A 12,781-nucleotide genomic window follows, 5' to 3' on the forward strand; every position below is an offset into this window, starting at 1 on the left:
AAATACTGGATAGGACCATTATTGTAAAAGATTAAGAAAAAGAGCCCACCCTAAAAGGGGGGAAAATAATTATATATATATTTGCTGATCATCGGGATATACGGGATGAGGCAAAGGGAGGGAGGGGAAGATAGAGCACAGGGTAGGGAATAGATACAGGATAGCTTCAGTGCTGGGGGTGGGGTGGGGAGGGGCAATACACAAGAAAGGAGAGGAGAATGGGAGAACAGTTAGGCAGGCTCACATGGGCTAAGTGGGTCAAAAGTAAATGATGATGTATGCACAACCTTGGAACAACAGGGCTCTGGGATACAGGGATTGAGGCACAGTTTGAATGGGTAAAAGAGGGGAATAATGTTAAGATGCGTGGCTAACTTTTGAATTTTTGTTTCCTTTGCCTACCATTGTAAAATAGACACTTGAGGGGAAAGAGAAAGGAATAGTCAGAAACATCACAACAGAAAGTTTCTAAGTCCGTCTTCAGCCTATAACTGATTGGAATACCTTAAAGGGGGCTGGAAGTTGCCCAGTGAAAGAGGCTTCCTGTGGAGCCTTTGCATTGCATAAGACCATAGGTGGAAACCAGAACCCCATCCAGAATTGTCTGAGGTGGGAAATTTTCACTTGAAAGGACAAGTAGACCAGACTGGATTGGCTAGAAAAACAGAAGATACTTTGTGAATGAAAGACCCAGCAGGAAAAATCAAAAACAATAAAGGCAGACAGACAAGCAAGCTGTTCACCCTGGGGTGGGGGTGGGGGTGGGGCATCAAGGCAAGTGGTCAGGTCTCCTCAGGACAAACCTCCTTCCAAGACTAAGACTCAAGGGGAATACACGAGCAGGCATGTGGTCTGACTGATGACCACGTTGGTGACCGATAAGGGGAAGAGGGGGAACAACAGCAATGAAGTTGGGAGCTAAGTCCTATCACATTCAATAGACTCCTGTGAATTCAAGTGGAGACCTGATGGCCAGCAGTACCGCATGACCCGGGAACTCCTGGGCCCAGAGGCAGTGACATGGCCACAGAAGACTAGAGTGGAGAACAAAGCATCCAGCTGATAAGAAGTGAGGGGAGACATACAAGAACACCCATATTTGCAAATAGTACACACTTGACAGGGCTTCAATGGCTGGATGATCAGAACTCGACTAGAAGAAGAAAGAAAAGGAAAAAAAAAGAGTAATCCATTATAATTTGATGAACTTTACCCATACTTATGTTGTTGTTGTTGTTAAGTATCGTGGAGTCGGTGCCAACTCATAGGGACCCTACACAGGGTTTCCAAGGCTGCAAATCTTTACGGGATTAGAAAGCCTCATCTTTCTCCTGTGGAACAGCTGGTAGTTTCGAACTGCCGACCTTGAGGTTAGGAACCCGATTCGTAACCACTATGCTACCAGAGCTCCTTTATGCAGCAGCTCAAAAATGGGAACAAATCTTTATAGTGAGGATCCCTCACACCCCATCGGTACACAGGGTTGACAGGAATGGGCAACTCAGACATTGGCTACTCAAAATGCGGGGGGCTACAAAGGCAAGATGTGACTGGTTTACAAGCTTTCAAGAGGGAGCCTAGTTTCAGACAGACAGGGCAGAGAAAGGTAGAATCTCCACTGAATGATTTCCAACCTGTTGGGACCAGACTTATGAAAGGAGATGGGGATAAGAGTCAGTGAGGTACAATAGTGAATAATGGCTATCAGGACTGACTGTTGGGGATAGAAATGTAAAGGTAGATGTTTTGTAACAAAAGCAGGGAAGTGACTGATTTTGCAGTCCAGGAGCAGCAGAGGTCCCTGGGACCATCAAGTGAGAAGAGCAGAGTGCGGGACCCCACCCAGAGAAGCAGTGACGCCAGAAATGGAGGCAGAGATGATGATGTGGAGAGATGGAGCGGCTGGGGACACTGGACTCAGGGAGGGAGAGGGGCTGTGTGCTGATGGCCGGGGGTGGGGGAGCAGGCCTGTGGGGTGTACCCTTTGGTTGTTTGATGATGCTTGGAGGGAATTGTAATCATTGCAATGAAACGAAATATAATAAGATGAATGTAAAACTGATGTTCTCCCATGTAAACCCACATAATTCACAATAAAAACTTTAAAAGAAACAAACAACAACAACCCTATGGAGCCCTTTGGACACTTAAATTAATATGTTTTTTTTTCTTTTGTTAAGTGTACATCAAATATTTTTGTCTTGTTCATCTGTGAAATATAAGATGTAAATGGGGAGTCACAGGGAGGAAGTGGGATAAATGTTGCAGGGAGGTGATTGTAATCATTGAGATGAAATAAGGTTTATGGTTTGCTGAATGTACAACTGATAATTTTGTCTGTAAACCTTGACCCAATTCACAATAAAAAGCTTAAAAAATAAAAAATAAACCCTATGGAGCACAGTTTTACTCAGACACATGGGATCACCATGAATCAGACTCTACTCAATAGAAACTGGTGGTACTGGTAAGGTGGTTTTTTTTTTTAAGCCTAAATAACAAACCCAGACATAATTCTTTTAAGCTTATAAACAAACCGAGACAAAATTTGCCAATTTTTGATAGATACCAATTAACTATCTGAAGAAAAAAATGGGACAAATAATATGTTGTTTATAAATATCTATGCAACTTCATCCTTATGTCAGGATCTCTATAATTGATCAATTTATCATTGGAAAGTCCTCAAAGGCTTAATAGGTCTTTTTCTTTTTAACCAAAGCTCAATGCTATTCTTGCTACATTAAGTACTGTGAACCAGAGAAAAATAAAATATCAAAGTATCATAAGGCCAAGGGGGAAATTAAAAAGGGTCGTGCACTGTACAAATGAGAACTAATAGCTCCTAAAATGCAACCTTCTTGAAAGCATAATTTACATCTGATTCATCATCTCTGTTCTCATAGCTCCTATGTTATAAATAGGATACACTCAAAAACTATTTGCTGAATTAAAAAAAAAATCAACCGAAGAATAAAATTTAAGCATCTTCACAGCATTGCACCGCCGGTAAATAGACAAGTCCAGAAGAAAATTCAATGATTGAAACACCTTGCCAAAAACGTCTACACTACGAGACCTTTTGAAAGACAGAAATCTACTCCACCAAAAGCCACATGTCTCCAGATAAACTAACCATTGAACCAAGAAATGCACCCTAATGAAACACATGAGGAGTTTAAATAAAGTCAGAGGAAAAATCAAGTTTGTAACTGGTTAAAGCCAAGCACCTTACTGTGGATAATGTGCTCTTAAGACAAATTAATTTATAAACTTATTTTGAGTCCCATAAAATGCTGTATAACTAGTGACTAAACAGGAAATGGTCATTAATTGACTCAAATTACAGCAAGCATATAGTTATTATCATCTCTACTATCTGATGCTTTAAAAATACTCTCTGATGATAATACTGGGGGGTTAAACTTATTCACAAAGCATTTTAACAGTTCACCTCAGTGAGATCGTTCTCAATTTTTCACATTGTACTATGCCATGCGCAATAAATGTTAAATGTTGAAGGTGATATGGTATCAATCTTCTAAAAGCTTTTTGTGAGATTCAAGTGTAACAACAATGATAATAGCAGCCATAGCAACAGCATCAATAATCACAGCAGTAGCATGGGCCAAGCACTTGTGCTAAGAGCATTGCAAGTACTATTTCATTCAATCCTCACCTGAACCCTGTCAAGTACTGTGATTATTAAATGGATGCAGAAATAGGCACAGAGAGGATAAGTAGCTTTTTCAGGGAAACTCAGGTAGCAAATGGTTACTGCTGTTGGCTGCTAACCTAAAGGGTGAAGGTTTTGAGTCCATCCAGAAGAGTCGCCTGCCTGGTGATCTACTTCCAAACAATCAGCCACTGAAAATCCAATGGAACACAGTTCTACTGTGATACAACTGGAGTCACCATGAGCTGCAACTGACTAGAAGGCTCTAGTGAAGCTCAGCAAGTTGCTGAGTTGGTACTCACCCCTAGGCAGTGAGACTCCAGGGTTCATACTCTTAATCTCTCTATATAAGAATCTACATAGCGGATTCTTCTGAACTTTGGTGACACAATGGCTAAGTGCTCATTTGCTAACCAAAAAGTGGGTGATGTGAGCCCACCCAGAGTCTCCATGGAAAAAGACCTAGTAGTCTGATCTAGAAGAGATTACAGCCTGGAAAGCTGTGGTGCAGTGAATTATTTAATCTAGCCCTTCTAGCTATATAGCCTTTGTGACTCCCACAGAAGGACTGGGTGGGATCATGCAAATAAGGTACTTGAACCCCATGATGGCTGGAACTATGTTTCAAGTCAGCTAAGCCATGGTTCCCAGTAATGATGGTTGTCATCCATTTTGCGATCTAATGTAACTATCCTGTTTTGTATCCTGTACATCCTGACCTCCATGTGTTGATGAAGAAGTCCTGGTAGCATAGTGAATTGAGAGTTGGGCTACTAACCGCAAGGTCAACCAGCCACTCTGCAAGAGAAAAGATGGTAGCGTAGTGGTTACAAATCAGGCTGCGAACTGCAAGGTCAGCAGTTTGAAACTACTAGCTGCTCCGCAGGAGAAAGATGAGGCTTTCTGCTCTTGTAAAGATTTACAGTCTTGGAAACCCTGTACAGGGTCACTATGTGTTGGAACTGACTCCACGGCACATAACCACCACCACCACTCCCATAAAGATTTACAGCCTGGGAAACCATATACAGGGTAGCTCTAATTCGGAATTTTTATCTTACAAGATATAACAGAAGAGGGGCATGAGCAGAAAATTGGTCAAGACAGAAGAGCTGGGAAAAGAATGTGTCTTTTGGATCTAGATTCCTGTGTTGAGAACCTAGATCCAGGAGACAGAAAGAACTGTAACATGAAAACAGGAAGAAATACCAAGTAGTGGCAGAGAGATGGTGGCAGCAGAGGCAGCAGAATGAGCAGACTGGCAGGAGAGGACACAGTGGGCTACTTTGTCAATTAAATAAGAAAGCTGAGCACCTTCAGGCAGGAGACTTACTGGCAAAGTGTAGTATATCTCTGGACAATTGTTAGAGAGCTAAAAGAGCTTTGTAGTACTTCCCAGGGAAGCGCAGGGCAGGCCAAGAGTACAGGCCAAGAGGCCAAAGAGAAGTCTGCCTAAGGCTACAGCTAAGAAAAGACAGTCTGGACCAAAGAATAGCATTCATTCCAGATCCTGAATGGTATCCCATAATTGTGAGTATTGTCTGAGCTCTGTGTGGACATTGCAATGAATTACTGATTCCAGAGATAAGGAAAGAGTGTGTGGGAAGGGCAGCTGGTGTCAGTATTGGTAAAAACAAGTTATATCTGACTTCTACCTCATAGCACTCAGCCTTGGGCTGTTGATCCTGACTCTCCTTAGAGGAGGTTAGACACCTTGCCACACCAATTTTACAAAAACCCTATGGGCCATTTCTACTGTTATACGGAACCACTTTGAGTAGAAAATCAACTCCAGGGTACCTAACAACAGTAGATTCTTAAAATAATTAATAAGCTAACAAATCCATGTGAAATAGAAATAGGGCTACTTATGCCAAGTTACAAGAGGCCCTAGTGGAGCCGTGGGTAAAGTACTGGGCTGCTAATTTAAAGGCAAGCACTTTATACCCACCAGCCATTCCAGGGAGAAATGTCTGATTCCTTAAATATATACAGCTTCAGAGACACTATAGAACAGCTTTGTTCTGTCCTATGGGGTCATTATGAGTCAGAATTGCCTCGTTGGCAGTGGGTTTGGTTTATACCCATTTATAGATATTATGACCAAGTGATTCAATGCCTCTCCTCATTCATAACTCCCACTTAATTAATACTTATCCTCATTTCTATAACAGCATAGCTGCTGATTCTATTTGAAAAGCTAACGGTGTTTTCCTACATTTAATAGCCAAGTAATGAAAAAGAGACCATAATCTTTCACTGTAACTCAAAACTATTTCGTACTTGCAAGTTATTAATCTGCTAGTTCTACAGGTTCCAATGCCTTAAACTCAATCCAGAAAAAATAGAATAGATTTGTTGCTATTGTTGTTTAGTGTATATAGGTTTCCGAGGGGTGGCTACTGAGTTTGAACTACCAATCTTGTAGTTCAAACTGACCTTGTAGTCGAGTGCTTATTATATAGTGCCACATGAAACTATTTAGTTCGCACCCCAAAAAGCTGAATCTTTACTTTTGTTTACTGTTAAGATTTGTTTGCACAAACCCTTTATACAATGTAAGAAGGCAGAGTTGCAATCCAATATAGACACAGAGGTTAGTCTTTCCATGTTGAACTTCTTCTCAAAGAAAAACACTTTTAATTTGTTGACTATAAAGCAGGTGATCTGCTCTGTAAATCTTCATTCAATTCACAATAAAAAGTTTGAAAAAAAGAAAAAGGCTTTAAAGCAAATACATAAAAGACCCCATTCTAGGGGAAAGGGGAAACATAAGAAGAGGCAAGGAGTTTAAGCAAAGACGTAAAGAAGAAACCCACATTTCCCCTAAAGATACCATAACCTCTCTGGATACTGTCAGAATCTCTTGTAAGTGATAACTCGGGACTCCATGTTGTTCTCCCATCCCCCAAAGGACTAATACACATAAAAATTTTAAAAAGACTTGAATCATCAAACATAAACTGTCTTTATAAAAAGTAATATTCACTCAAACCCTGCAGTTCACATATATCTCACTGACATACTCACTTCAACCCTGTTAAGTAAACATTTTATAGATGTGGAATAAAAGGACTTGCCTAAATTGATACTGTTTATAACTATACAGCTACAACTCAAATGCCAAATTCTAGGTTCTTTCTTCACCACATTGTGCCTATTCATTCCTCATCCAAAGTTTGCAAAACTATCCTACCTGCCCTATTTGCATACGTCCATTGCTAATACCATAAACACAAGTTTCAGCTATTAATGGTTATCTCTATTATACCCTACAAAGGAGAAAGAGAACAAACTCAGCATTTCTTCTAGGAGTCCAAACATTGAATTCAGCACCCAGTCTATTCTTTTGCCTACTGTAGTTCTCACAATAAGTCTTTCAGGTAGGCCCTGGCATGTCCTTAATATACTTCAGGAAACAGACTCAGGCAGGTTCAGTAACTTCACTAAAGTCACACTTTAAATAAACGACTCAGCATATTTTATCTTTGTCTCCTATGCCATACTGATATTACAGCAATGCCTTTTTCGGATGAACCACAAAGAAAATTATTTCTTAAACATTTTAATCTTTTTAAAATGTCAAACAACCCTTTTCACCTTGTTGCTGCCACCAATCTCATTTCCCAGCACAGTACCACAGTAATCCTTGGAGACGTTCTCTGGTTCACACTCTTAATACCTGCTGACCTCACTGTACCTGGAAGAGTGATGTGTCTTTAATCAATAATAGTTTAAAAGATCTACCATAGTATCTTGTACGTAAGAATCTTGAGGGTTTTATATTTGCCTGGGGTCTGGTTAAGTCTATCAAATAGTTAAGTCAGCTACAAGAAAGATAGAAAAAACAATCTGAACCTGGAAAATTAGGAAATGAAAATGATGAACATAAAAAAAAAAAAAAAAAATCACTTTTTGAGGGCTTCAACCAATCTAAACAAGACACTGTTACACAAAAATGCATACGAAGAAATGTATTACCATCCCAGAGTCTGATGTCCTACCATGTTATAGTGAAACACTGGGGATAAATGGTGGTGGTGGTGTACTTTGATGTTGGTTCTGACTCACAGTGACCCCGCATAGGTTCCCAAGGCTGTAAATCTTTACGGGAGCAGAAAGCCTCATCTTTCTCTGGTGGAATGTCTGGTAGTTTCGAACTGCTGACCTGGAGGTTAGCAGCCCAATTTGTAACCACTAATATTGACCTCAAAATACTAAATGCATCCCTCAGTTATTTATTGCTAATAAGGAAAAAATGAAAGATTTTTTTTTGTTTTGTTTTAATGTCAATATGATACCTAATTACTTTTGAACTTGAGAAGATTACTGAGGGGCTTTTCTTAGCATAAAATTTAATTCACTTAAACAAGCTTTATTGTGGTTCCTAAAGGGGAAGAACTTTCCCTTAACACAAGTTGCAAAATGTCTTTAATAAAACAAATAAGAAAAGCTAAGTTTACCTGAGCAAATTTGAGGGACTGGTGGAAACATCAGCTAGAAGAACTTGAAGAACAAAGGCAGTAGATAAAAAGGAAGCAGGAAGAACTGAGCTAGTAGGAGTATGGGACAAGAAAGGGAGGAGCAAAAGGCAAAGAAGGTAGGAAATATTGATGGAAATGGGTAAGGCACGCCCAGAACAGTAAGAAAGTGATTGATTAGAACTAGTTTGTCAAAAGAACCCTTTTCTTCTGGTAGGCTAAAATTAAGCTAAAGGAAATCAACTAGTTTAGAATAGAGAAAATGGCATTCATTGAGGACTTTGGGGAAGATCTTGCATAGAGTTAAGAGGTAGCTGGTAGAGAATGGAGAAAGCTTCTTAATGCTTTTAACAGTGTTCGTTTTAAATGGGTGATCCATATGGCATGTAAATTATATCTCAATAAAGGAGCTCTGGTAGGGCAATGATTACGAATCAGGCTGCTAACCTCAGGGTCAGCAGTTCAACACTACCAGCTGTTCTGTGGAGAAAGATGAGGCTTTCTGCTCCAGTAAAGATTGACAGCCTCAGAAACCCTGTACAGGGTTGCTACGAGTTGGAACTGACTCTAAGGCACATAACCAAAGCTATTATTTTAAATTATGTTAATTGGACAATGTGTGACTGTACTTTAATTCACATTAGTTCAGGCATCGTTGTTGTAAAGTTACATCCAGTCGGTTCCGACTCATAAGGACCCTCCTGTATAGGGTTTCCAAGGAGTGGCTGGTTGAATTTGAACCTTGAGAGTTCAAGCCGACCTTGAGGCCCCGTGCTTAGCCTACAGTGCCACACCAGTCGTATATTTTGTTGTTGTTGTGAAGCGCCGTCGAGTCGATTCCGACCCATAGCGACACTGTATAGGGTTTCCGAGGAGCAGCTAGTGAGCTTGAACCGCCGACCTTGCAGTTCAAACGGCTTTCCAGTCGTATATGTTGTTGTTGTTCTTGAGTGCTGTAGAGTAAGTTCCGACCCATAGCGACCCTGTATAGGGTTTCCAAGGAGCAGCTGGTGAGCTTGAAACCGCCGACATGGCAGTTCAAACGGCTTTGCAGTCTGGTGCATTAACCCACAGCGCCACACCAGGATTCCCGTCGTATATAAGTACCCCCAAATTCCCTCTGCCAAGTAAAGTTTATTTGTAAATGGGAACATCTCTGCTAAAATATAATTTGGAGAGGAAAAGAATATTAAGAATCCAGTAGTAGTAGTAATAAGGGAAATAGGAAGTTCAGTCTTTAAAGATATCTTCCCCATTTTTGCCCCTGGATTACTGTTTTTGTTTAATAAACAATTTACACAGAGATGTGTGAGATATCAGGTTTCTTAAGGTCAAAACCTACCTAATCAAAGAGAAAACGATCTGGGGTGGAAAAGTCAAACGTTAACCTCCAGAAGATTTATCATGAAATGATCAAACAAGGCTTGTCTCTGCTACCCCCAACTGGCCTGTACGACCTGTGTCACTTCCGATTGTTACTTGCGAAGAAGACAAATGCTTTGCCATGATCCCAGAAGTTTCTGGCATGCTGCCCACTAATGTAAATTAGAAAACCATTTGAGGGCTGACCCGGGTGCTAAGCGCCACGTCCAGCGCTGGGCTCCCCTTTCATCCTTCACAATGTAGGAAATAATACCGAGAATGGCAGAAGGCGAGCGGGGACGCCAAATCACCAGTCTTCCGTCTTCCTGCCCATACCCTAGCAGACCCTCATTCTGTTCCTCTCCTCTGCCCTCCACCGGTCCTTCGGAATCCAACTCAGGAAGGAGTGGGCGGCGGCAGGTTCTCCCCCACCCCCACCCAAGCATACCTCCCCCAGGGCAGCTGTCGCTGCCGCCCGCCCGCCCGGGCCTCCCCAGGAGCAATAGGCTATCGATTCAGCTGCCTGTCGCTAGGAGCCCCGGGAGAGCGAGGCCTACACTGCCCGGCCAGAGCCCCGGCCTCGATTTCGCCACTTTGCCCAAACCGGAGGGGGAGCCTGAGGGGGCAAAGAGGCCTGGAGTTGGGAGCGGGGGAGGTGCGGAGACCACCTGCAATGACAGTCGGCCGGGTGAGGGGGTGCAGCCACGGGGCTCCCGCCAACAAGTCGCCCAGGGGTCGCTCATCCACCCCCTGCCACACAAGTTGCGCATTCAAGTTCAGACCAGTACCCCTTGGCCTCCAGAACCTTCGCCACTCTTGAAACCATAATAAAAACAAGACGCGGAAGCGGCCACCACTCCACGAAAGGAGATGGAGCTGGGCCCTGAGGAACGCCGAGGGAGGCGGCCAACATCGAGCCGCTCGCCGGTCACCTTCCCTCCGCAGACTCTCACCAACCCCCCGGCCCGCAGCCCCTTCCTGGCCCCTCCGGCATCGGGCCCTGTCACCGCCCGACCCCAGCCCCAAGGCCCCTTTCTCTAGGGCACTGGAGACAGGGACTCGCAGTTGCCTAGCCTCTGGCGAGCCTCGGCCTCCTCCCCCTCCAAATCCTCAAAATAGCCCCTGCACCTTTTAAAGTACACAGAGGAAGAGTTTCCCACCAAACTTTGTCAAGCGGTAACCTGGCCCGCGCCCCGCCCCACACTTTGAGGGCAGTGATCTTGGGGCGATCACTTTGCACTTGGGATAAAGCGGATTAAGGACCTGTCAACCATTTTAGGTCTTTTTTACAGAAGGCATCCTCGCCTTGCCTTCCCTTCCCTCCCTCCCTCGGCAAGGGTTTGAATTTGACACCAAACCTTCCCCTCCCACCCCCCCGCAGATGGGAGGTAGAGGAGGGAGGGGTGGGTGAAGGGCAGAAGGGGGGCAGTGAGGGAGAGCGCAGAGGGGAGGCTGGGCGGGGGGCGGGAGGCGTAGGGAGGGGAAGGGGGTTGATTTACCTGAGACCAGCCACTGGCCTCCATTGTTGGAGAATTCAATGGCATTGACACAGCCGAAGTGGCCCAGGAGGTCCTTCTTGTAGAGGTTTCTGCAGCCCCGCAGGCGTCTCCTCTGAAAGTCCTGAGTGAGCAGGGGGTCCCCATGCAAGCCCCGCTGGGACAAGAAGCCCACCACTGACCTCATGCTGCCCCCCAGGCCAGCTCTCCTCTTCATGCTGGAACCGCCGCTGCCGCCGCCGATCCCGCCGCCGCCCCTCCCTCGGCCTCACGCGCGGCCGCTCGCTCCCCCCGCCCTGCCCTCCCCCCGCGCTGCGATCCGGAGGCTTCTGTAAGGAGCTGGGGCAGACCGAGCGAGGTGTGCAGCAGACACTCGGTGGCGTTCGGTGCTTCCTGATGGTGCCCTCCCTCCTCTTCCCCCCTAGGCTCCTCCCTCTCCTCCGCCTCCTCCAGCAGCTGATCCTCAGCTGCAGTCGCGCTTCCGTGATAGGCGGCCCAGGCGTCGATCCCCGGGGCCTGGAGACCGCGGGCGGCGGCTGCCCCTCCCCCGCCTCGGGCGGCTGGGCCCTAGAAAGCGGGCGGCTGGCCTGCAGACCACGGGCGGCGGCTGCGCCTTCCCCACACAGCTCCTACCCGCTCGGGGACCGGAGTGGCGCTGGGCGGAGTCCCCGCTCGCACCCTCTGAGCGCCTCACTCTGAAGTTGAGTGCACTCAACAATCAAAGTGGCCGTGGGGCTATGGGCTCGCTGTCCTCCCTCGGCGTCCGTTGCTGCCTGAAGCCCAGCGCCTGGACGAGTTCAGATCCTGGCCCTTGTTTAATTTAATTTATTGGGGTGGTGGGGGTTCGGGAAAAGCGGCCCTACGTGGCAAAGAGATGGAGGGAGGGCAGCGAGCGAGCGAAGTCTCCGGTCCTTCGCTCTAGGTTGGCCACATCCTGGGGCCGCCCGAGGGAAAGGAATCTGGTGGAAGGTTGCCTGGCGAGTTGGTTGGTGTCTTTGCTCCCCAAAATAAATTGTTAACACTACCTCCCTCCCCTAAAAAATTAGTTCTCTACCTCTCCTTTCCTCCAGCTCCTCAGTAAAAAGAGCAAAATACTCATCATTCTGGTAGAGAATAGAGAGGGAAAGGAGAAAATTGCCAAGCCCGGAGTTGAGAAAACGCTGAAGTGCAGTTGCGTTTGCAAGACACAACTGTTATTCAAAAATAGCGATATTTAATTGGGTGGGGTGAGCTCTCTATAGAGTGTCAAGCTCTGAGGTTGTACAACTGTTAATCAGCAGCTGCATCCTAGACCAGAGTAGCTGCACCTCAGTAAGGTGGGAGTTCTACACAGTTGACCCCAGTGAGGAGACTGGGTGTTAAGGGTTTTGGAATTCATCCAAATAGAATTTTAAAAAGCGAACCCGCTACAATGTATTGTGGTAACATTCATAATAGTGACCCTCACTATGAGTCAGAATCTACCTAACAGTTCACCACTTTTTGTATAATAACCATAATAGGTTAAATGTTACTGTTACCGTTATAGCTAAAGTGTGTACACAGTAGAACTGTTCCATACTGTTTTTTAGACTGACCTTTCAGAAGCAGATCTCCAAGCTCCAGGTACGTCTGGGTAGGTTAAAGTCACCAACCTTTTGTCTAGTAGTCAATTGCTTAACTCTTATGCCACCTCCTAGTTTAATCATACTAATAGCAAATGTGGAGTCCTGGTGTGGCACTACGGGTTAATGTGTGGGACTGCAAAGTCGGTTTGCAGGGCAAGG

General features: G+C 44.9%; 1 protein-coding gene across 2 annotated transcripts in view; it reads right to left on the reverse strand.

The window, feature by feature from the left end:
* DCAF5 (DDB1 and CUL4 associated factor 5) overlaps positions 1-11,381 on the reverse strand; it is a 177,629-nt gene extending 166,248 nt beyond the window's left edge. Inside the window, exon 1 of one of the 2 annotated variants that reach the window (XM_006865577.1) lies at positions 11,019-11,381. In XM_006865577.1, coding sequence (XP_006865639.1) covers positions 11,019-11,232 — 214 coding nt within the window. In that variant the 5' untranslated portion in view covers positions 11,233-11,381. The remainder of the gene's footprint in view (positions 1-11,018) is intronic. The other variant, XM_006865578.1, reaches the window with a different exon arrangement.
* Between the last annotated feature and the right edge of the window lie 1,400 nt (positions 11,382-12,781).

Source organism: Chrysochloris asiatica, unplaced genomic scaffold (assembly GCF_000296735.1).
Source record: "Chrysochloris asiatica unplaced genomic scaffold, ChrAsi1.0 scaffold00079, whole genome shotgun sequence".
NCBI classification, from domain to species: Eukaryota; Metazoa; Chordata; class Mammalia; order Afrosoricida; family Chrysochloridae; genus Chrysochloris; species Chrysochloris asiatica.